The sequence below is a fragment of the Eubalaena glacialis genome, chromosome 2 (assembly GCF_028564815.1).
Source record: "Eubalaena glacialis isolate mEubGla1 chromosome 2, mEubGla1.1.hap2.+ XY, whole genome shotgun sequence".
NCBI classification, from domain to species: Eukaryota; Metazoa; Chordata; class Mammalia; order Artiodactyla; family Balaenidae; genus Eubalaena; species Eubalaena glacialis.
Genome location: NC_083717.1, coordinates 76,664,989 through 76,690,572, shown reverse-complemented (window position 1 = coordinate 76,690,572; position 25,584 = coordinate 76,664,989). Strand labels below are relative to the sequence as shown.

Below are 25,584 nucleotides of genomic sequence, written 5' to 3'. Positions count from 1 at the left end.
ACAGGGTAGCATCTTAACTATCTTTTAAATTATCACCTTGAGCAGTGACTGGTAGCAAAAAACTAAAAAAGGTTTATTGAGTAAAGTAGCTGACATTAGTATACTGGATAATAAATTCTTGGTTTCCCCAAACCAGTACCCTGGGATTGTTTAATAGCTTGCTGTTTTTGCTTTTTGCCACAAAGATTTTCACTTGCTGTCTGAATACACAGATTCAAGGAAGACAAAAATGTCATTTGGTCCAAATAACCTTGGAAATCCCTAAAGTTGCCCATAATATATAAAATATAGATATACAGTCTCTAAAAGTCCAACACATCCTATTTTTCCTTCAGTGTTGGAGCAAATCACGTTTCATTGTTAAACACCAGATGAAGTTGTAGGCTATGTTTGTGGTCCATGTTATGGGAAAAATAAATGGCTCTAAACATTAGAATATGACAGCACAGCAAGATGCTCATATCATGAGAGGCACATGGGAAGTAAGGCCAACTAGAGAGTAGTAAAATATTACCTTTTTGTGTTCATTTTGGGCATACACTCATTGAGCAGAATAGCAGGCATAATCTACATGGTTTAAATTATTTTTTTTTCTTCATATAGTTGAATTTATATTAGTGTGCTCTCTATCCAGAGGTGTTCCCCCATCCAGTTTTCAGCCTTTACCTTCAGTCATTAAAGTGTCAGTAACTCTTCCTGGTTTTTCTCTTATGACTCTTTTTCTCATTCTTTAGAACATACTATTTAATTAATATTCTCCAGGTTACATATTTTGACCTAGATCACATAGGTAGAGCAAAAGCAACTTTTATCTAAGTACGCTTGGACTTCATTCAGGGAGAAATTGTTCCCTTGGACACTTTTGCTCAGCATATTAGATCTTACATTCTCAAAGTAGCTGCCATCTTTTCTAACCTAGTTTTCTGTTTTATTTTTATTTTGTTACCCCAGCCTTTGCTTTGGGGCTTTAACAACTCAGGGTTTTGGTCTGATCTGCAAGAGGAATTTGAGGTTCTCTCGAATAAGACTAACTTGAGGTGGGTGTACCTACAGAACTGAAGGCCTGCCCCCCCAAAAAAAAAAAAAGGAAAAATTCATGGGGGGCAGATTGTGGACTTTTTTGCCAAGATGATTTCTAAAAGCTAGTTGACTATTTAGCTTTAAAAACAGTAATGAAAGCCAGTATGTGCATACATTATTTTGCTTAAAATTTATAACAACCTTTTGAGGTAAATATTTCCATTTTTCAGATGAGGAAATTTAGGCACAGGATGGTTAGTAACGTGATGAAGACTCACAGCAATGATGGAGTTGAAGGGATTTAAGTTCATTAGGTTTTGAGTCACATGAGAAAGGAATTCCAAAATTCAGGGGCTTAATCTGAATTTCTGTAATACCTTTAATGAAAACAGTAAGCTGTATTTTTATCTCCCCTGGGCATGGCCTTTGTCAAAAGAGAGGGAAGGATGGTGATATTTTATTTGGATGGTGTGATTAGGAGGGACTTAATTTTTCTGTGCTTTTTCTGTGTATTCTAGATTTTCTGTAGGGAAGATACTTTAAAAATCAATTGAAGTATAATTTATAAAAAGTATAAGGCACACATTTTACTGTACAGTTCAGTGAGTTTTGGCAAATATATACATCCATGTAACCAACACCCCCATCAGGACATAAGACATTCCATCACCCTAGAAAGTTCTTTCTTGCTCCTTTGCAATAAGTCATCCCTATCTCCTGTCCCAGGCAACCACTGATCTGATTTTTGACATCATGGATTAGTTTTGTTTGTTCTAGAACCTCATATACATACAAATCATGTAATATTACTGTTTTGTGTCTGGCTTCTTCTGCTTATTAAATATTTTCTGTCTAGTATTTTATTGTGAAAAATTTCAAACATATAAAAGTTGAAAGAATTGTACAGCAAGCACCCATTTCCCTATCACCTAGATTCTACAGTTACCAATTTGCTTTTTTGCCTTATCACATATCATTCCATCTATCCATTCCTCTAACCATTCATCAGTCAAGTTTATTGGTGTGTGTGGTGTTTTGTTTGTTTGGCTTTGTATTGCAAATTAAGTTGCAGACATCAGTGCATTTTACCCCTAAACAAATTCAGCTTCCATGTCATTAACTAGAGTTGAATATTTGTTTACAGTTCTTTGTTTTTGAAGTAAAATTACATACAGTGAAATGCACAAATCTTAAGTGTACAATTTAAGTTTTGCCAAATGTATACATTTGTGTAACCCAAATCCTTATGAAGAGATAGAACATCACCATCACCTCGGAAAAGTTCCCTCACGTGCCTCCTGTTCAATTCTTTCCCCCTATCCTTTGTAGAACACAACCACTATTTTGATTTTTTTTCATCTTAGACTAAATTTGCCTGATCTAGAACTTCATATAAATGGAATTAATATAGATAGGTGTTTCATATCTGATTTCCTTCCCTTAGCAGGATGTTTTTGAGAGTCATCTGTAATGTTACTTGTATCAGTAGTTCCTTCTTTGCTGTTATTCTTGTTACTGTTTGGTATCCCATTGTACCTATATATCATAATTTGTTTATCTTTTCACTTGTTGGAGATTTGTTTTTCCCAGTTTTTGGTTCTTATGAGTAAAGCTCTGAACATTCACATACAAATCTTTTTGTATACCTGTATTTTCCAACCTAGGTGTGGAATTACTGGATCATAGGTTAGATGAACGTGTGACTTTACTAGCAGCTACTAAGAGTTGTATGTGGAGTTCCAGTTGTGCCATATCCTTAACATTTGGTGGTTTTGATCTTTTTAGTCTTTTAGTCTTTTATTGAGTATACAGTTGTATCTCACTGTGGTTTTAGTTTGCATTTCCCTGATAACTGAAAATATTGAGCATTTTTTCATGTACTTACTGGCCATTTGTATATGTTTAGAAAAATGTTAAAAATTATTTGCCTGTTTTTTGGGGGGTTGTCTTAAGATGTAAGAGTTTTACATATATTCTGGATTCAAATTGGGTGTGTATTTGTATATACATGCAAATTATATATATGTATATGTAATTTTCTCTATCTTATGCTTGCTATCTTTCCTTTTTGTTTTCTTAATGGTATCTCTGAAGAATAGAAGGCTTTTATTTTTATAAAGTCTAGTTTATCAGTTAAAAAAAAAATGTTTAGTCCTTTTTGTGTTCTGTGAAATCTTTGCCCATGGTGTGATCACATAAATTTTCTGTTCATTTCTTTTGGAAGTTTTAGCTTTTAGGTTTAAGTCTGTGATCTGTTTTGAGTTAATTTTTGTATCTGGTGTAAGGTAGGGGTTGAGATTGTTCCCACACAGCTCACTAGTTGTTCCACCACCATTTGTTGAAAAGAGCTACTCTTTCCCTATTATCTTGGCACTGTTGTTGAAAATCATTTGATGATATGTGTGAGGCTATTTCTGGACTTTCCAGTCTATCTGTATGCCAATAGCACCCTGTTTTGTTACAGTTGGGCTTTAATGTCATCTTGCTATTTGTTTTCTGTTTGTCCCATTTATTCTGTGTTCCTTTTCCCCCCCTTCTCTTGTCCCTTTTAGTCTTGAGTTATTTTTAGTTTTTGTGTTTTGTTTTTTTGCATTCCATTTTACTTCCACTATGGACTTATTAGCTATACCTACTTGTTTTATTTTTTATCTTTGATGGTCTCTTTGGGTTCACACTATGCATATTTAACTTTTCACAGTCTGCCTTCAAGGAATAATAGACTATTTCATGTATAATGTAAGAAACACAACAGTCTATTCTTTGCTCCCCTTCTGTGCTTTGTGTTATTATTGTCATACATTTTACTTTTACATGTTAGTAGTTTTGGGAGGATTTCTTTGTTCAAATTTTGGGGGGGTGGCTAGAGAATAATCCTTGTGAAGGTGAGTGTCTTTATGAGGAAGATGCTGGTAGAACTCACTTTTTTCCATTCCTCTTTCACAGAAGTGACCAGATGGTGATGATTTATGAAAATGTCTTTTAAATTTGATAAATTCAGACCAGAAAACTTAGATATTTGAGGCTAAAAAAAAGATGGTTATATCATATATTCTTTTTGTAGAACTAGAGCAAAATTAGAACTTGGAGCATTTGTAACTGAATGTCTCTGAATATTACCCAGTTATTGACTTTAGGCAAATTATTCAGTGAAAAACATTAAAAAAATTCCTCCCCTATGTTTTTAATCTGTATATAAGGTAAACTTAGTTGTACTTTATATTAATTAAAGTTTTTGTTTTTAAATGATTTTCCTCATCTCATTCTAAGCTTTTATTTTCAGGTCTTGATTTTGTCATTCAGTTTATAAGTAATCCTTTTTCAGCTTTGTGTCACTTGAGACTATGGTGAACATTCCATTTATGCCCTCATGTGAAATCATGGCTAAAAACAGATTTTGGAATGCACGTTGTAGGCTAATTTTTAATTATACAGCTCATTTTATGTTGCTGATTATTTGTATACTCCAGACAAGTTTTGGGATTGCTCTTTATTCTGTTTTAACTTCTAAGTGTATTGTAGCTTACAATTCTTCTCTACCTATTGAAGGGTAATGAAGTTGAGACTGTGCTGCCTGATTAGAGTGGTAGGGAGCGAGCTTAGTGTTAAGGGTGGAAATGAAGGGAGAACATAGGGCTTTAGTTCTTGTGAAGTAGATTCCTCCGTCTCATACTAAATTAAAACAAATTCTGTGGGAAATCTTGTAATTCTGTGGACCTTAGTCTATTCTTTCATATGCTGAAAAGTATCCCAAGAAGTCATCTTACTTTCTCCTTTTCTTCTTAACAGTAATTCTAGACAAATAGTTGTTTGAAGTGGAATGGCATATTTGAAGATTATATGTTGTCTCTCAGAAGATCATACGTTGTCTTTCATATCACTGGTTTTTAAAATTTTGTAGGTGTACTTCATCATTAAATATGTGGTTCATTCAGAGAACTTCTGCCATGGAAAATAGGGTAATCAAGTCTCGTTTTTTCCCATTTCACTATTTTTCCTTTTATTCTTCCTGGAAAACCTTCCTTGGTACAGCTTCCCCTTCAGAATTGAATTAAGTTCTACTCCGGTTTGTTTCAGTGCATACCTCTTTCAAGACACTGTATTTTAACAACCTACTGATAGGTTTCTCTACCTGCTGGACTGTAACTTCTTAAGGACAGGTCTGTGTCTTATTCATCTTTGTATTTGCAATATTTGGGACAGTCTAGCACTTAGGAAATGTTCATTGCATGGTGTATTTGTTTGCTAGGGCTTCCATAACAAGATACCACATGCTGGGTGACTTAAACAACAAAAATCTATTTCGTCACAGTTCTGGAGACAAGAAGTCCAAGAACAAGTTGTGGGCAGGTTTGGTTTCTCCTGAGGCCTCTCTCCTTGGTTTGCAGATGGCTGCCTTCCTGTTGTATCCTCACATGGTCTTTTCTCTGTGTCTCTCTGAGTGTCCAGATTTCCTCTATTTATAAAGGACACCAGTCAGATTGGATTAGGGCCCACTCATATGACCTCATTTAACCTTAATTATTTCTTTGAAGGCCCTATATATAGTCACATTCTGAGGTACTGGGGGCTAAGGTTTCAACATATGAGTTTTGAGGGGACACAATTCAGTCCATAGCACATGAATTTTTTGATTTGGCATACATTCCAGCTGAAGGGGATTTGTTATGGTCCGACACCAAACCAAGGTTGTCAAGGTTGGGACCAAAGATTTCCTAGTTTGTATAAGAACAAATGGCTTAATTCTAGTGTTTTGTCTTAATGTAGTTGTTGTACATATTTAATGATTAAGACGCTGTAGCCTTTAGTGCTTGGAAGTACTACTACTATTAAGTTTTCTTTCCTTCACTCTTTATATCACAAAAAAGTGATAAAACACACTCACACATGCATTTGGGCACATGAATGCTTTGTGTACATATTGGCTGTTAATGCATGGTTGCTGAACATTTTAACCCAAGAAATACATTTTTTTAATTGAAGTACAGTTCATTTACAATGCTGTGTTAATTTCTGCTGTACAGCAAAGTGATTCAGTTGTACATATATATATACATTCTTTTTTTTTATTCTTTTCCATTATGGTTTATCACAGGATATTGAATATAGTTCCCTATGCTATACAGTAGGACCTTGTTGTTTATCCATTCTATATATAATAGCTTACATCTGCTAACCCCAAACTCCCACTGTGTCCCGACCCCACCCCCACCCCTTGGCTACCGCAAGTCTGTTCTCTATGCCTGTGAATCTGTTTCTGTTTCGTAGATACGTTCATTTGTTTCATATTTTAGATTCCACGTATAAGTGATATCATATGCTATTTGTCTTTCTCTTTCTGACTTACTTCACTTAGTATGATATTCTCTAGTTCCATCCATGTTGCTGCAAATGGCATGATTTCATTCTTTTTTATGACTGAGTAGTATTCCATTGCATATATGTATCACATCTTCTTTATCCATTCATCTATCGATGCACATTTAGGTTGTTTCCATGTCTTGGCAATTGTGAATAGTGCTTCTATGAACATAAGGGTGCATGTATCTTTTTGAATTATAGTTTTGTCCAGATATTTGTGTGCGGGCTTCAGTAGTTGTGACAGGCAGGCTTCAGTAGTTGTGGCTCGCGGGCTCTAGAGCGCAGGCTCAGTAGTTGTGGCACATGGGCTTAGTTGCTCCGCGGCATGTGGGATCTTCCCGGACCAGGGATTGAACCCGTGTCCCCTGAATTGGCAGGCGGATTCTTAACCACTGCACCACCAGGGAAGCCCCAGCATTTGTTATTTGTAGACTTTTTAATGATGGCCGGTGTGAGGTGGTACCTCATTGTAATTTTGATTTGCATTTCTGCAATAATTAGTGATGTTGAGCCCAAGAAATACATTTTTATTTGCCAAATTCCCAGTGGTAATTTGGAAAGGTGACACCATTCAATAATTTCTCTGTAGAAATTCCATGAATTATACATAATTTCCCAGTGTATACAGATACATGCCTTGCTATCCCAGTGGAGCTACCAGACAGTTTTAGGCCCTTTCTTTTCCCTTGGTAGTTCCAGCCTTAGAGTCCCACTCCCTCCTCCCTTAGTAGTTCAGTGTAAGATTTTTGGGGATATTGTTGGCAGTAGTGAGGTAATGGTGAGATTGGAGAGCAGGGTAAGCTCCATTGTCTCTCATTTGTCTCCTCCCTTTCCTAGGAATGGGGGAAATTTGCAAATAATACCCTAGTGCCCCCCTTCCCCTTAAAAAAAAGTTTTTATTTTACAGATTTTCATTTACAGAAAAGTTGCAAAGATAGTACACAGAATTCCCATAAACCCCTCACCGTTTCTCCTGTTGTTAACATCTTACCTATTGTACATGTATCACAACTAAGAAACCAACATTAGTACATTACTTGATTGTAGTCTCTTGTGCTCTCACAGTTTTTCCGTCTTTCCTTGTTTTCATGACTAACAGTTTTGAGGAGTGCTTATCAGGTGTTTTGTAGAATGTCCCTCAATTTGGGTTTGTCTAATATTTTTCTCATTGGTTTGACTGGGGTTGTGGATTTCGGGAAGAATACCACAGAGGTGAAGTGCCCTTGTTAGCATCATGACTTATGATTGATGATATTAACCTTGATCACCTGGTCAAGGTAGGGTTTGCCAGGTTTTGCCACAGTAAAGTTACTGTCCTTTCCTGTTGGTCTTTTTTTTTTTTTGGAAGCAAGTCATTAAAGGGGGACAAATTGTTCAAAGTTCCACCTTCTGGAAGGGATGCATCTACAATAATCATTTGGAATTCTTCTGTCTTTTCACTCCCACTTATTTATTCAGTCATTTGTTTATATCAGTGTGGACTAAATGGATATTTATTTCATACTTTGGGTTTGAATTCAGTACTATGTTATTTATTTTGTTGCCACAACTGTTCTCGCTTTGGCCATTGGGAGCTCTTGCAGGTTGGCTCCAGTGTCCCTTTGACATGCCCCTGTCCTTTTGTGTTTTGTGTCCTTTACTTTTTGGCACTGTAAGATGCTCCAGGCTCATCTGTTTTTCTTGCCACAGTTCTAGTATCAGCCATTCCTCCAAGGAGCCCTGATTCCTTTTGTTGAAGAATGATATTAAAAATCAGAATCTGGGTGCTGGGTCCTAGTGCCCTTTTTCTTCAATTCCTGTGCACAATGTGGAAAGTCTGAATCTGGATATTTGGATGAATGGTAGAGTGGTTATAGCATCACACATTTTTATCGTAGTACTTGATAGTATCTGTGTGTGTTGACTTTGTCTTCTGCTGTGGAGTCATAAAAGCAGATTTTTAAAAGTACTTCTAAGTGTTTAAAAAAAGAAAAGTTAAAGTTAGAAAGCTTTAAGGAATGTATGCTTGTTTTAGGGCAGGCAAATGGGGAAGAGTCATTAGGTTCTTCTGTTTTATTCTGAATTTCAGAAAAGATGAACTCTCTTTGGATGCAGAAAGGAAGGGTGTCATCAGGAAACCTTCCATGGACAAAGAAGTGTGTTTGAGAACTTATGCTAACAGGAATTTCAGGCTTCCTTGAGCCTGTTCCTCTCCATTATTATCATCATCATTATTGCTGTCATCATCAATAATATTATTTTGCCATAACTGCTGTTATTCCAACCTTACCTTTCTTTTCCATAATGCTGAAATTTTTTGTTTTTCAACATACAAGTCATTTACAAATGATTTGTAGACTGTCAGGGCAGGTAAAAGATTAGGGAGGTTGGAGCCTCTTTCCAATTGCTTTTGCTGGAGTTTGGTTGCAAGTAATGGAAATTGGAGCTTTTAAATCTATTACTGCCTTGAAACTTTACTAAGTATTTTAGAAAATGAATGGATCTGGATCAAGGAAAGAGTTTGTTGTTGAATTCTCTTGGAAAACCTGATTTGAAATAGCAACTGTAGCTCTAAGAAAAGGTTTTAGTCAAAGAGTAGCAGAGTTCATCATTGTCATAACAGTTGAAGAAAGAGCCAGTGATATTCACAAGGTTTTCTGAACTTAATTTCTAATCTTTTAAAGATTCTATAGTTCAGCCTTTGTCCTCCTACTTATATTTAGCAATTTAGATCTGACACCCACTAGGGACCAAAGTTTTTAAATAACAAATCTGAATCTCTCTCCTTTTTTTTTTTTTTTTTCCTATTTGGTTATTTCGCTTTATAAATTTCTCAAAAAAAAAAAAGAATAAAAGTAAGTAAAACATTATAGGTAGAATTCACATATGTTTTCCTTCTTGTCAGTTTGAAGAAACTTTGCATATTAGGAATATAGTTTCATATTTTGCAGGTATTTTGTATACTTTATTCTTTTACCATTTTTGTGAATTTATATGCGGTTTTTTGTACCATCGACATTGTCATCTTATTTGTACATTTTCAATAAAAATTGAGATAATATTGTTAGTCACAATTGACATGTTACCATGTTAACCCATGGTAAGCAACTAAAAATTTTTAACCATATTATTATAAATATGTCTAAAACATGCTGTATGCTTGTTTATTTTACTGAGAACAGTCCTCTGGATGGCTCAGAATCATGATTCTGAACATCAGCTTTTATTCTTTGCTTATTACAGTGTTGCCCTCAGAATCTGTTCACATAAATAATGTTATTTAATCTAGGCAAACTGCTGACTTTTTAGTCATTGGGACAAGTGGCCTAGTTCTTCTATCTTTTAATTATTAGGTGCTGCCACCAGTATTCCGTCTGTTATACCTGTAATCAGACAACTAAGCTTATTAATATTAAATATAAAATAATAGTCTCTGAGTATTGAATTGCATGTGGCCTTTCTGACAATTATTTTGAACCTTCGTAGAATCATTTTCCTTTAGGCTCTGTTCCCAAGAGTTGAAGTTGTTGGAAATCTGACTTCCAAATAAGTGGAGTATTTATTACTGCCTTACAGAAAGAGAAAAGGGGAGTTATTTCAACAATATGATAAAACCTGAAGAGTATTTTATGCAAGGGAATTATAAGTTACTGAATAATGAAAGATACCATATTTTAACATGAGTATTTTTTTGGGTGGGAGTATGAAGGTTTTTTTTTTTGTTTGTTTTTTTCATTTAGTGGGTATGAAGTTTAAGGCCAAGAGTGATACCAGCAAGAAACAGCATTCATTCCAAAATGGCATAATTCTGTAGTGTTCTGCAGTTTGTGGTTCTAGCTCACTTGTTGAGCAGTGCTCTGAAAAAATGTAGACAGCTTCAGGGTCATATTTTGGTGTTTTGGCTCAAGTTTGGTCGATTCTGGGGATGCAGCCCTTGATTTGGTAAACAAGTTCTCCTTCCTTCACACCACCCTCCAACCCTAAAACCACCTTTTGCCCCCACCGCTGCAAAGCCTTCTCCCTGGTCTCTCTGCTTTCTCTCCAGCCTCTTGTTGTTAGCACCACCTTCAATCTAAACTGTGTTAAGTAGAAACATTATCCCTCACTTTTTGATGATTTGACTCTAGCTTAGTCTCTCCCTCTAAAAAACAAAACCAAAAAAAAAAACCCACACCCCAAACATCAGAGTACTTAGATACTGTCATTCTTTGCCATGTCTCAGCATTGTTTGAAATGAAGGATTTTCTCTGCCTGCCATCACCTTCTGCATACTTCATGGTTTGACTTAGATGTCACCTTCTATGTGAATCCTTTACCAGAGACACCACATGCTTTCTCCTTTGTGTTCTATAGAGAGTGCTTTTATTTATTTCATTATTCATAGCATTTTGTATTTTGGGTCTTTTATGTTCTTTTTGTCGTACTAAATTATGAACTTCTTGAAAGATAAGACCCTATATCTTATTTATATCTCTGCCCACAGATCCATAAAGCCCTCATAGGTAGTGATTCTTATGTGTCCACTTTAAGTTGGTTATTGCATTTGCCTTTGACATAGGCTTGTAGTTATTCTAGAACTAATTGAATAACTAGGCATATACTTTATGAGTCAGAAATTTTCATCTTGACTTTTTCAGCCCACCATCATTTGGTTCCACCCTACCTATTTCAAATAGTATTTCCTGCTTCTCACGAGGATGTGCTCACTGCTTCGTTGAGGTTGTGACTCTTTGTGACTTCAAAGAGTCTTGCATAAGCCACAATTTTTATTTTTGTATTTTTGATTTTGATTTCTCCTTACTTCTTTAGCATCATTCAACATATGTGACTATTTATTCGTAAGTAAAAGACCAAATCACTTAAAATTGTTAACAAAAATTAATTCAAAATGTTAAATGTACTCTGGTAAAGATTTCAGATCTTATTTAGCAGTACGGTTTAATTCTACATTTAGCTCTTGCAGATTATTAAATTTTGATAAGAAATTAGGCAAGTTAAAGCAGATATCTTTCCACATATAAAAATATTGTCTTTATGTTGGCCTCTATGACTTTAAAAAAGAAAGAACTCTCAGTTCACTGAGTTCCAGTCTCCAAGGAAACCTGGATGCCACTTGAAGTTCAGTTTTGGAAACTGACAGTTTAAATAATAATAATCTCTTTTTTTTTTTTTAATTTATTTTTAATTTTATTTATTTTTGGCTGCGTTGGGTCTTCGTTGCTGCGCACGGGCTTTCTCTAGTTGTAGTGAGCGGGGGCTACACTTCGTTGCGGTGTGAGGGCTTCTCATTGCGGTGGCTTCTCTTGTTGCGGAGCACAGGCTCTAGCTGTGCGGGCTTCAGTAGTTGTAGCACGTGGGCTCAGTAGTTGTGGTTCGCGGGCTCTAGAGCGCAGACTCAGTAGTTGTGGCGCACAGGCTTAGTTGCTTCGTGGCATGTGGGATCTTCCCGGACCAGGGCTCGAACCCGTGTCCCCTGCATTGGCAGGCGGATTCTTAACCATTGCGCCACCAGGGAAGCCCAATAATAATAATCTCTTAAGAGTAGTTTGTGAATTTGAAGCTTTTTGAAAGTTGGCAGATTGATTATTTGAAAAACTATCAAGAACGAAAGATTGTGGAGGTTTGTTTTCCTTGAACATTTTTTTGACTTTTTATGGACACTTTTCACTTAACTCAACTATAATAATTATTGTACTTTCATTGGTAAAGATTATTTGATGATAGATTATTACTTTCCAAGCATGAAAATTTCTTCATACAGATAAGTTCAGAAACAACGTGCCTAGGTAGACTAGTATCAGTAACTAAAAAGCATAATCAACTCTCAAATTTGACAACTTCATTCAGATTTGCTAACAATTAGATGCTATCAGTTTCTGCCCTATTCTCTCATTAAGCTGTCCAGGACTGGTGGTCATTTCTGGTCACTAAGGAGGAATTTTATGCTTAGCCAAGATTCTCATAAAAATCATACTATCATATATTTGACTTATATAGTAATCTGCTACTAACAAAGTTGTGTCCTAGTCCAGAGGAAAAATAAAGTATATTCAGTTCTTTTTTTTCACTCCTTTAAAAAATTCTTGTACTTTGATTTCAGAAGTGGCAAATGATCATTTTATAAAAAATTCAAACCATGCAGAAATTTGTAACACCGAAGATAAATGCTCCTAACCCAGTGCTCTAAGTCTCCACCTTACAGTTTCAGTCCCAAACTAAGTGTGTATTTTTCTGTATTGTCCCCATGCATGTATAAATATAAGTTGTTTTACAAAAAAGGATTACATTATAACACTTATTTGCAACCTGCTTTAAAAAAATTATCAGTTTGTACAGAGCCTACCTCATTTTTAAAGGCTGCATAGCAGCTTATTTTATGCATATACCCTTAATTTTTAATTGAAGTATAGTTTATTTACCATATTTTATCGGTTTCAGGTGTACAACATAGTGGTTCAATATTTTTATAGATTATACTGCATTTAAAGTTATTATAAAATAATGGCTATATTTCCCTGTGTTGTACAATATATCCTTGTAGCTTGTTTATTTTATATGTAGTAGTTTGTGCCTCTTAATCCCCTACTCCTATCTTGCCCTCCCTCCTTCATTCTCCCCACTGGTAACCAGTAGTTTGTTCTCTATATCTGTGAGTCTATTTCTGTTTTGTTATATTCATTCATTTGTTTTATTTTTTAGAGTCCACATATAAGTGATAACAAGAGTACCTAATTTTATCTTTGTTGTAAAAATTAATGCTTGATTTTAAAAAAGGAAAAAAAAAAGTTTGAGTTCAAATTTTCCCTTTCACTTCTACCTCCTCAGTTATACATATAATTGTATAGTTATTATTTTTAATTAAATGTTGAAATGTTTCAAAATTAATTAAATGTTTCAAAATTATTTGAAATTTTCAGTGAACAAAATGATGAGAAACTGGATGCAAACAGTATGAATTTGAATTAATCTTTACATTTATGTTTTCAGACTATTAAAAAAAATATGATGTTTTTAAAGGCCCAAGATGTCTATGGTGATGGTATTTATGTTTTATATTTTAAAAATTTGTATCTTCTAATTTGTAACAGAGCCAATTTGGAGTGTTTGCTCATTCAGAAATGAGGTGTCTCTCCATTTATGAGGATTGTGTTGTACAGTTTTGTAGTTTTTCGCATATAAGCCTTTTTTGGTTGATTCTTTCATATTTTCTTGATAGAATATATTTTATATAATAGATAATTAGCAATATCTTTATCTCTCATATTTCATGTTGTAATATAAATTCCAAAGTCCAGGCCAGAAATGTTAGATATTTGTGCATTGTACCCTATAATTTGTAATACTGCCTTACTAACTAGTTGATACTGACTGCCAGATACTCTTCAGGCTTGCCAGGATAGATACACCCTTCACTTTGCTACTGGCCATGATAATAACACAATCATGACTAGAGCAGTAGACTCTGTATAATATATTGAACTCCACCCAGTTTGTACTCATAGGAGACCTAAATGGATGCTAGCTGTGTTTTTCTTTGATGACTAATACTTAGGGATTTTAGAGTACTTTAAACAAGATGAACAAGAAAATCATTAAGTTCATTGAGTAATAGAAACCTATTATTTGACAGATATTTAATTTCTCTTTTTCCAAAAGTATAATGTCTAGTATTAGAAATTAGGCAGCTGAAACATCCAGCTCCCCAAACTAATCCTCCATAGTAAAGTCAAGTCTAGAATTATTTGCTTTCATAGGTTTTGTGCGAAAGAATCTTAGGCCTTTATTTCTGTACTTTAAGGTTCTGCAGGAACAGTCGATTTTATGCCCTTCTTTGACTCTAAGGATTTCATTTATTTCTAGTTATAAGGGAAGGCCCTAAACATTGTATGCCTTATATGTGTAACTGTAGAAAAGGAATTAGTAACAGCCATTATGCCAGGCACTCTGATAGGTACTCTCATTTAACCCTTAAAACACTTTTACGAGGTAGATACCGTTATTGTCCCAATTTTATAGAGGGGAAACAGTGCTAGTTTAAGTAATATGCCCTAGGTTACACAGATAGTCAGGGGTATAGACTTGAACCCAGATCTTTTTAGTACACAAATGAATAACACTTACCTTTGCTTGACTATTTACTCCTTTTTGTCAGTGATCCCACTTAAATGTGGATAATCACCTTCCCTTTCACTCAGTATCCTTTGAGTGTTTTTTTTTTTCCATAATATTTTCCCAAAGTCCTTAGGTTCACTATAGCTTTTTTGATTATTATTGTACTGTCTTTATTTTCTAGCTTCCTAGAATATTTTGGAGATAGAAGATTTCTTTTTTTGAAGTCTTCCTCTTGGTGGTTTGGTTAATCAGCTAGTTCTCTACCCTAAGTCATTTGAGGTCAAGTTTGTACTGGGATGGTGTGGCACAAAAATTCTACATTCACAGAGTAAGCCTTCGATGAAATAATCAACCCATGGGAACTCTAAATGTAAACTGGGTGCTTTCTGTGCTTCTTGGTTCCTTTTTACCCTTTCAGGGGAGATAGTGATCCTGGGCAGACCTCTCATAAGGCAACTTTGAGAGTCTGATAGTTCTAAACTCCATTGTACTGTACCTTCATTCCTTTTCATACCATGAGTAATAATGTCCAGAGCAACATGGAATGGAGGCTGGATATCCCATGTCCACTTCCTCTCAAGTCATTGTCTCTATGGATATCTGTTTAGCTTAAGGAGTAGAGTAAACATCTCTGGATTTAGGTCTCAATCCTTTCACTCTCCATATAAATCCTTCTTAGTTCACTGACTTTGAAATGCAACCCTATGACTGACCTGTGACTCTAGGAAATAATAGGATACTCCCTTTTATATCAACACAGAGCCATCCAGTGAGACTCCCTGTCCTTCCCTTTCTCTACTCAGAGGGTTTCAAGATTTTACTTGGAAAAGTAAGGAGAAATTCTGAGCTGCTTAACATGAAACTATGAACTACAGTATTCTAGAAGACTATAGATAACAGAATTTTTGAAGGTGAAGAGAACTGGAATGCTAGTTTCCCTTGTTTTGTAGTTGAAGAAAATTTCCCATTAATTTTTGCATAATTGACATGATAGTAGTTGTTTCTTAAAGGTGCTGTGTGTCTCTTGTTAAATTTGATACTAGGTGTTAAATCTTTTCACCTCTATAGTGAGTGGTATATTTTTGTTATTCTGTAATATTTTCTAACTAGCTACTGTTTATTTAAAGGAAAGTCATTGAGTTTGGAGTATTATTTTGGTAAACATACATGTACCTGTCTGTCTTACTGTTTCCAGTAGTTTTCCTGTTCTCATCTGTTAATGTCATTTGCAAATAATGATAAAAAAATCACTTCATTTTTTAAACTTATGTCCATTCTCTTGTTTGAATGATTTGACTAGCCTTTCCAGAACAGTGTTATATAGTGATGAAAACCATTTTTTCTTCTTGATTTTAGTGAGAATGCCTATACTGTTTCACCATTAACTATCAGTTGTTTTTCTTTTTTCTTTTTTTTTCCCCCTGAGTTGTGCAGGCCAAATAAAACATGTGTATGACCGAATCCAGCCAGTTCTCCGGTTTGAAGATTTATTTATTTATTTAAAATTTATTATTTATTTGTTTATTTGGCTGTGCTGGGCCTTAGTTGCAGCATGTGGGCTCTTTAGTTGCAGCATGCAGGGTCTTTAGTTGCAGCATGCGAGATCTTTTAGTTGCGGCATGCGGGATCTAGTTCCCTCACCAGGGATTGAACCTGGGCCCCCTGCGTTGGGGGTGCGGGGTCTTAACCACTGGACTGCCAGGGAAGTCCCTGAAGATTTATTTTTTAACCTTGGACCTTGATGCCCTCAGAGACATTAAAAGTGGTCTCTACAGACTTTCTGGAAGATGCAACCACTATTTAATACTATTTAACACTATTTAATACTTACTATACATTGAGAAGCAGCAATGTAGATCAGGTTTGCCAATTTTATAGAGGAGAAAAATCTCTTATTTCCCTACTGTTCCCTTTTGAGATCAGTTTCTCTACTTTAAGGGCTTATTGGACTCCCAAATATAAGATAAATGTCTTCTGTCATTCTAGAGCTTCTGTAACTGAAAATTGGGCCATGGTAAATGTTCAAGAAGTCTTAGACATAATTATTACATAATTTTGTTATTACTATTATTCTCATTCTTCATATTCTCCTCTTTCCTATCTAAGTGATTGGTATCATCATATTCTTAGTTACCCAAGCAAAAAATACAGCAGTCATTTTTTACTTTTATCCATGCATTCTTTTACTGATTAATCCAATTTAAAAATATTCATTGAGTGCCTACTATGTGCCAGTCACCTGTTTGTTTTTTTTTAACATCTTTATTGGAGTATAATTGCTTTACAATGTTGTGTTAGTTTCTGCTGTATAACAAAGTGAATCAGCTATATGTATACATATATCCTCATATCTCCTCCCTCTTGAGCCTCCCTCCCACCCTCCCTATCCCACCCCTCTAGGTGGTCACAAAGCACTGAGCTGATCTCCCTGTGTTATGCAGCTGCTTCCCAGTCACCTGTTTTAATTAGTACAAGTCAGGCAGTGAATAGGACAGACAAGGTTTCTGCTTGCTTTGAACTTCCATTCTAGTGAGGGAACTTGTACAATGTACAGTAAATAATGAGATAATTTCATTTAATTGGCAAGTCAGTTACTTTAGAGAAATCAGGATGTGATATAGAGTGGTGGGGAAAAGAGATTGGTTCTTTAAATGAAGTGTGTGTTAGTCCAGGTCCTCTGAGAAACAGATACCACAACAGGATTAAATGTGTAGGGATTTTTTTTTTTTTTTGTGGTGGTAAATTACACATAATATACAATTTACTATTTTAACCATTTTTAAGTATATGGTTTGGCATTAAATACATTCACATTGCTGTACAACCATCATCACCATCCATGTCCAGAACTTTTTTGTACTTCCCAACCGAAACTCTGTACCCATATAACACTAACTCCCCTTCCCCCTCCCCCTAGTCCCTGGCAACCACCATTCTACTTTCTGTCTTTATGAATTTGACTACTCTATGTACCTTATATAAGTGGACTCATACTATTTGACCTTTTGTGACTGGCTTATTTTACTTAACATAATGTCCTCAAGGTCCGTTCATGTTGTAGCATGTGTCAGAATTTCCTTCTTTTTTTTTTAAACTTTTTTTTTTAGAGCAGTTTTAGGTTTACAGTAAAATTGAAAGGGAGGTTTAGAGATTCCTCATATACTTTCTGCCCCCACATATGCATAGCCTTCCCCGTTATCAATATGTCATCAAAAGATACTTTTTTTTTTTTTAACCAAGGATGAACCTAAATTGACCCATCGTAATCACTCAAAGCTTCATGGTTTACCTTAGGGTTCACTCTTGGTGTTGTACCTTCTGTGGGTTTAGACAAATGCATAATGGCATATAGTCATCATCATAATATCGAAGTATTTTCACTGCCCTAAAAATCCTCTGTGGTCTACCTATTCATTGTTCCCCCTCCCCCAGCCCCTGCCCTGCAACCACTGATCTGCAGCCACTGATTGTCTCCATAGTTTTACCTTTTCCAGAATGTTAAATAGTTGAAATCATACACAATGTAACCTTTTCAGGTTGGCTTCTTTCACTTAATAATAATGCATTTAAGGTTCTTCCATGTCTTTTCATCACTTGATAGCTTCTTTCTTTTTAGCACTGAATAATATTCCATTGTTTGGATAAACCACAGTTTATCCGTTCACCTCCTGAAGGACATCTTGGTTCCAAGTTTTGTCAATTATGAATAAAGCTGCTGTAAACCTACGTGCGCAGGTTTTTGTGTGGATTCCTTCCTAAATTTCTAAAGCTGAATATTCGTTGTATGTGTACCACGTTTTGTTTATCCATTCATCTGTCTTTGGACACGTAGGTTGCTTCCACCTTTTGGCTGTTGTGAATAATGCTGCTATGAATGTGTGTGCGCAAATATCTGTTCAAGTCCCTGCTTTCTTTTAGGTATATACCCAGAAATGGAATTGCTAGATCCTACACTAATTCTGTGTTAATTGTTTTAGGAATTGCCATACCCTTTTCCAGAGCTACTGCACCATTTTATGTTCCCACCATCAGTGCATAAGGGTTCCAGTTTTTGTGCATCCTTACTGACTCTTGCTATTTTGGTTTTTTTTGATAATAGCCTTCCTAATGGGTGTGAAGTGGTATCTCGTATTTTTGACTTACACTTCCGTAATGGTTAGTGAAGTCATTGAGCATATTTTCATGTGCTTATTGTCACATGTGCTTATTTCATGTGCTTATTGTATATCTTCTTTGGAGAAATGACTATTCAAGTCCCTAGTTAATTTTTAATTGGGTCGTTTGTTTTTTGTTGTTGTTGAGTTCCAGGAGTCCTTTGTATATTCTTCATACTGATCCCTTATCTGGTGTATGATTTACAAACATTTTCTCCTATTCTGTAGATTGCCTTTTCACTCTGTTGGTACTGTTCTTTCTTACTAATGAAATTTTCATTATTCGGAATATGTAAAGTATACTGTCTATATTATCTAGCTATAAGTAGTGGTTTTTATAAAGTATTTAAATAATAGGAAAGTATTCTGTCAGGCACTTGATTTAATATTCTTAAACTGGCACAAAGTGAAATAAATATCAGTGAAAGAGAAAAGGTTTAAAACATGCCTGTGGCACAAATATTAATTTTTTCCATGTAATTATATGAAAGAAAATAAACAGCAAACATATTTCTAGTTCATTTTCTGAAAACCTCTAAAACTTTGTAGAAAATTCAAAATTATCTTATACATTTCTTTTAAAATCTTGTTCCTTTAGAGTTCTGTAAAATTAATTATTTAAAAAATTCAAAATTTAAACTATTGTGTTAATCATAAAAAAGTATATTTACCTTTGGTAGTGAAAGTTCATACTAATAATAGTGACTGTTTCTAAACTGTATTACAGTTTAGAAGTACAGTTCCTGAAAGTTGTATTGGTAATCTTAATGGGTTTTTACCCCCCTTATTAAGCTTATACCCTCATATAAGCTTAATTTATCATGTAAATTGCCAAATCCTAACCCTAATTTTTAGTTCTGAAAGTTAGCCTTTTTAGCTGTTGTGCTTTTTTCATGCAAGATTTACTAGTTGTGTATCCTAAACTATTGTCTGTCAGGAGTAATTGGTATGCTGCTGTTACAGCAATAAAATGATTGGATCAAACCAGTACGAAGAGGGACTAGTGTTATGATTTCAGTATTGAAACACTGTATAATATCAAACCATTCATAATGTGGCCAAGGAGATAGATATATCTAGTGCAAACTTGCCTCCTTTGTAAATTAGGTCAGCCAGTAATTTTTACAGAAATAAAAGACTAGATCATGATTTTATCAAATAACAAATAGTTCAGAACATTCTTTATTGATCCTTTGTGTTAATCTTGGTGCTTTTTTAGTTAAAAAAATATAGTATTGGTATTTATTTCTTTACATGACCTTGCTCCTCTTCTTTTTCTTACTTCAAAATAGAGCATACATTTGTACTCCCCTGGTGGGAACATCTCAGGAAATATGGGATGTTAATATTGCATCTAAGGACTGCATGACAACGCAGAGAACAGTTACTGGTATACAAATGCACATACCACACACCACACTATACACCACCATTCTCCCTTACTCCCTCCCCGCCTTGAATGGGGCAGACAGAATTCACCAAAAACCAGAGCAGAGTTAACCATAAAGAGTTCATTATTTTGGCTTTGGGGCATAAACTGATGGAAAAGAAATTGAGTTTAGTAAATTATGCTATGAATCACTTCTTTGTAAATTCACTTATGGATTCCTGGTCTCATAATTTATCTGTTCTTTTGGCAAGTTTTTATTGCCTCTCAGGATCTCCATTACCAAGGCCCAGAGGGTGACTTAGTAATTAAGGATGAGGAGTCTAAGACACTTTTTTTCTTCAGCATATAAAGACTATTTCCTCAGAGATCCAACTCAGCACAGCTCCTGGGAGACATGACTTCTGGAAGAACCCCAGATTTTTTCAAATGACATGATATTTTTTGATGTGAATCAAAAGAGGGGTCCATAATTATCTGATACCCAGATAATTATGATACTTTACATCTTGACTTTTTGGCAACAGCTTTATCGAGATATAATTCACATACCATACAAGTCTCTCTTTAAGTGTACTGAACTCAGTGGTTTTCATAATATTCACTGAGTTGAACAACCATCAAAGGAATCTTAAAATATGTGGGTTTTTTGACCTTTTTTTTAACTTAGCATAGTGTTTTTGAGGTTCGTATCATGTTGTAACATGAATCAGTACTTCATTTCTTTTGATTACTGAGTATTAATCCATTTTGTGGATTTATTTATTCATCAGTTGATGGACGTTTATGTTGTTTACACTTTTTGGCTCTTATGAGTGGCTCTAATGGTGTTATGAATATTTGTATATAAATTTTTGTGTGGATGTATGTTTTCATTTCTCTTGGGTGTATACCTTGGAGTGGAAGTGCTGGATCATATGATAACTCTGTGTTTAATCTTTTGAGGAACTGCCAAACTACTTTCCCAAAGTGTATACACCACTTTACATTCCCACCAGCAATGTATGAGGGTTCCAATTTCTTTACTTCCTTGCCAGCACTTGCTGTTATCTGTATTTTTTATTATAGCTATCCTAGTGGGACCAGCTTAAATCTTGAATCACATATCCCTGTGCCTTATCGTTGTGGCCTGTTTTTTCTTGCGTTTAATTATGGTGATCCTTGTGTGACTGGCCGCCTCTTACAGTTGCTAATTGCTCTACCCATGTGTTCACCCATGTTTTTGTTCCTCCTTGACTGCGGATCCAGACAGGGCTTGATGACTGGTCTTGGATACACCACCACCTGCCCTTGAAGAAGATAGAGGTTTTGATAGCTTTGTATAGAAATAGGTGGTTTCATTTTTTAATTACTGTCATCTGTTCATCTGTTTGATAATAGTTATATACTAAAGTATATACCTGTGAAGTTGTTTATTCCTGTAACTGTCATTTGTGGAGAAGAAAAAACTTGCTACTAAATATCTTTTTTTCCTCTCTTTTTCGGAAGTGGTTTACAAAGTGCATGTTAAGTACAAAACTATGGTGTTAGAAGTTATGTTAATGGTTACAACTCTTGGTGGGTGGAGTGACTGGAAGGGGATTTCTGGAGTGCTGGTTATCTTATGTTTCTTGATCTTGGAGCTAGTTACATAGATGTGTGAGAATTCACCGATCTATAGACTTAGAGTACATGTGTCTTTGTTATACTTCAATAAAAACTTAAGTTAAAATTGTTAACATTGTTTAAATCATTTTTAGCACTAGTAAAGGTTTTCATTTGTCATATTAACTACCTTTTAAATAAGTATATTCCATTCTGAGTCATTATATTTACTACCTTAAATTATCACCATTCTTGTATGTACATTGCGTTGATGTAGATGCTATAATTTCAAGTCCCCTTGTTCAGCTGCTCATAATTTCAGAGATTTAATGATTTAGATTCTTAGATTAGCTGTAGAAAGTTTGATTTTATGTTCTGCTGTGTTGCTTTAACTGAATGATCTTCAGCAGCTCAGTTTTGGCTCTGGTCTTTCTGTATGTATCTAAAACTTTATGAAATGCAGTAGTTGTGCCTACTGTCTATTGGTGAGTTCAGGTTCTCGTTAGAGACTAGAGTAGTATGAAGGAAAGAACCATGAAAGAGAAGCTATATTTATATTAGTTCATTGTTTATAGTAATCCATCTAACATAGTAACCATATAGATGTACAGAAAGTATTTGATGTAATTATCACTTTAAAATGTGATACCAGGAGAAAACCAGTATTGACTAATCAAAGTCTTTTGAATTCTAATCCTTTTACCTATTTTTACTATAATAGGTTTTGGAGAAATTGGTTGATTTTGACCAAATATGTTATGCTGCTGAAGTTAGGAAGATACACAGTAAGATCAGTTTTTTGGTTAATAGAAGTTTTGAAGTAGGCTTATGTTCTGTAATCTTTATTTCTAAAAATTGGGTTTATGGGTAAGAGGTATCAGAGAAAAGTGACTCATTACAGCCATTTTATATTCTGATGAGGAAAAGGCAATTCTGCCCTATTACAGGGATATTTTCAGTGGAATCTGAGAACTGTTTAAACAGTATAATAAAACACATTAACCATCTTTTTAATATCTTATTGTGTCTTCTAGGCCTTCCTTAAAGTTTCCCATGTCTCAATGGACTCCTGAATATAACAAGCTCTATACCTTAAAAGTGGATATGAAGAGTGAGATTCCTTCTGATGCACCAAAGACACAGGAGAGTCTGAAAGGGATCCTCTTGCATCCAGAGCCCATTGGGGCAGCCAAAAGTTTTCCTGCAGGAGTTGAGATGATTAATAGTAAAGTGGGGAATGAATTCTCACATTTGTGTGATGATTCTCAAAAACAAGAGAAGGACATGAATGGTAACCAACAAGAGCAAGAAAAAAGTGTTGTTGTGAGGAAAAAACGCAAAAGCCAGCAGGCTGGCCCTTCATACATGCAAAATTGTGCTAAAGAGAACCAGGGAATATTAGGATTGAGACAACACCTAGAAACACCAAGTGATGAAGATAACGATTCCTCTTTTAGTGATTGTCTTTCTTCTCCTTCATCTAGTCTACATTTCGGAGACTCTGATACTGTGACTTCAGATGAGGATAAAGATGTCTCTGTGAGACATTCCCAGGCAATTTTGAGTGCTAAAAGTAGAACTCATAGTGCACGGTCCCATAAGTGGCCTCGGACTGAGACAGAATCTGTTTCAGGATTGTTAATGAAAAGACCCTGTTTTCATAGCAGTTCATTAAGGAGACTTCCATGCAGAAAGAGATTTGTGAAAAATAATTCCTCCCAGAGGACACAGAAACAAAAAGAGAGGATATTAATGCAGAGGAAAAAACGAGAAGTGTTAGCCCGAAGAAAATATGCATTGCTCCCCAGTTCTAGTAGTTCTAGTGAGAATGACCTCAGCAGTGAATCCTCTTCCAGCTCATCAACTGAAGGAGAAGAAGATTTGTTTGTTTCTACCAGTGAAAACCACCAAAACAATCCAACTGTTCCCTCAGGTAAAAATTTTGTTTCTTAAGTTTAGTATAGCATGGAGGCTATTGCATTGTGTTTGTGCTTATTTTCTTCTACATTTTAGTGATTTCATTGTATTTAGAAGGAATATGAGGCTCTATTAACTTTTATTTTTAAGCCATATAAATAAATTACCAACTGTAATATTAAACCATGACCCCAATTCTAAGATACAAATTTTAAAAATTTCTAAAGTTTTAAATAGAAAATTTAAAATTTTTCTGGCAAAAATAAAGCAAGAGGTTTTTTTTTTTTAAAGGAATTCCTTTTTTATTTTTATCATTTATTTATTTTTAGCTGTGTTGGGTCTTCGTTTCTGTGCAAGGGCTTTCTCTAGTTACGGCAAGCGGGGGCCACTCTTCATCGCGGTGCGCGGGCCTCTCACTATCGCGGCCTCTCTTGTTGCGGAGCACACGCTCCAGACGCGCAGGCTCAGTAGTTGTGGCTCACGGGCCCAGTTGCTCTGCGGCATGTGGGATCTTCCCAGACCAGGGCTCGAACCCGCGTCCCCTGCATTGGCAGGCAGACTCTCAACCACTGCGCCACCAGGGAAGCCCCTAGTTATCTCATTTTTTAAAAACAGATGCAAAGTATCCCCTGTGCATGGATGTTCCATAATTTATTTAACCAACTTTTGTTAATGAATATTTGCCACATTCATCAGCATTCAGCCTTCTACACCAGGGAAGCCCCAAAGCAAGAGGTTTTATTGGGGTTTTTTTTTTTTTGAAAAAGTTTTTATTTTATACATAATCAGATTATATTTTGTGAGTTGTTGATTTATGGTACAGTTTTTTTTCCCATAGTGCTTCTTTAGTACGTTTAACTTTTATGAGTGCCTTTTCAGATAGCTATGTGATGGATTTCTTTCACATTCAACTACAGTAAGAACAATTCTAGTCACTAAAAAAAGATGCTTATTTTTCCTTTAAGTACTCTATTCTTACTGTTTACTCTTCCTTTGTCATGTTCTCTATAACGGAAAAATAAATTCAAGCATTTGAGAGGTAGCTTTCATTCTAATACTGGAACACAAACTTTTAGTCCTGACGGTGCTCAGTAGAGCCTATGATTAATCAGTTAAAAATGAATCGATAGATGATTAGCTTGAGTGCACCCCTCACCACAGTAAATGTTATATTTAACTAGAATAAGTTCATGTACAGTCTCTGAAGTGTATGTTCCATATAAACCATTTTTACAGTTTGTTGTAATTTAAGGTAATTTGATGAAGTGAGCATTGAGGAGTGAAGTCTGAACTGAGGTAAAAGATTAATTTCTTGTGAAAGTGTAAGGAAAGTGGGGTTGGGAGAGCTTTTTAAACGGCTAAGGTAATGGTTTCCAATTACTGACACAGAGCTTTCCTAGTCTTTGCTTGATGTCCTGCCTGTTGAGGACAAAGCCTACTTACTAGTCTCCTGTGCAGATATGCCATTTCTCCCTCTTCTCTCCTTCTATATGGGTCCCTTCCTTTTCCAAGACACCCTTTCCTTTTCCACGTTTATTTTTCTGTTCTTGCCAGAACCCTGAAATCAGCAACTTTGTTCTTAATTTTAGTCTTAGCTATGGTTAGTTCATTTTTTTTAACCTACCCAAATATTTGTTTTAAAAAGAGTTAATTGAGATCACCTGCAGCTGAAAGGAGGTTACAGCAATCATTCCCTGAGGTTTCTTGAGAAAGAGGGAGGTGAGAATAGGAATTGTCTTGCTTAATTGTCACATTTCACATTTTTCTCAGGTAATTAGAATGTGAAGACTCTAGTTTGGGGAGTAGGAGCAGCAGACTCCAATTTCTGCTTGAAATTAGTGAGGCAGGATGGTTGGTGATGTAAAGCAGAAGTTCTAAGGAACTGATATTTGTAGGAAGCATGAGAATAGAGTAAATGTAGGCCTGGATCAGTGTTTTTATCTAGGAAGAAAGGAGTTCATATATCCTCAAGTAGTCAAGATAAATGCAAACTCTGTAATTCATTTTTAAATCTTGTTTAGTACTAATTGTAGCACGTGGGTTTTTAAACTGTCTCTCTTGGAAGAATTACAT

At 35.3% G+C, this 25,584-nt stretch overlaps 1 protein-coding gene across 7 annotated transcripts in view; it reads left to right on the top strand.

Annotated features, from left to right (window-relative positions):
• RNF111 (ring finger protein 111) overlaps positions 1-25,584 on the top strand; it is an 82,994-nt gene that overhangs the window by 10,385 nt on the left and 47,025 nt on the right. For all 7 annotated transcript variants that reach the window (XM_061182068.1, XM_061182067.1, XM_061182065.1 and 4 more), the window contains one exon: positions 22,629-23,527. In XM_061182068.1, the coding sequence (XP_061038051.1) occupies positions 22,648-23,527 (880 nt within the window). In that variant the 5' untranslated portion in view covers positions 22,629-22,647. The remainder of the gene's footprint in view (positions 1-22,628; positions 23,528-25,584) is intronic.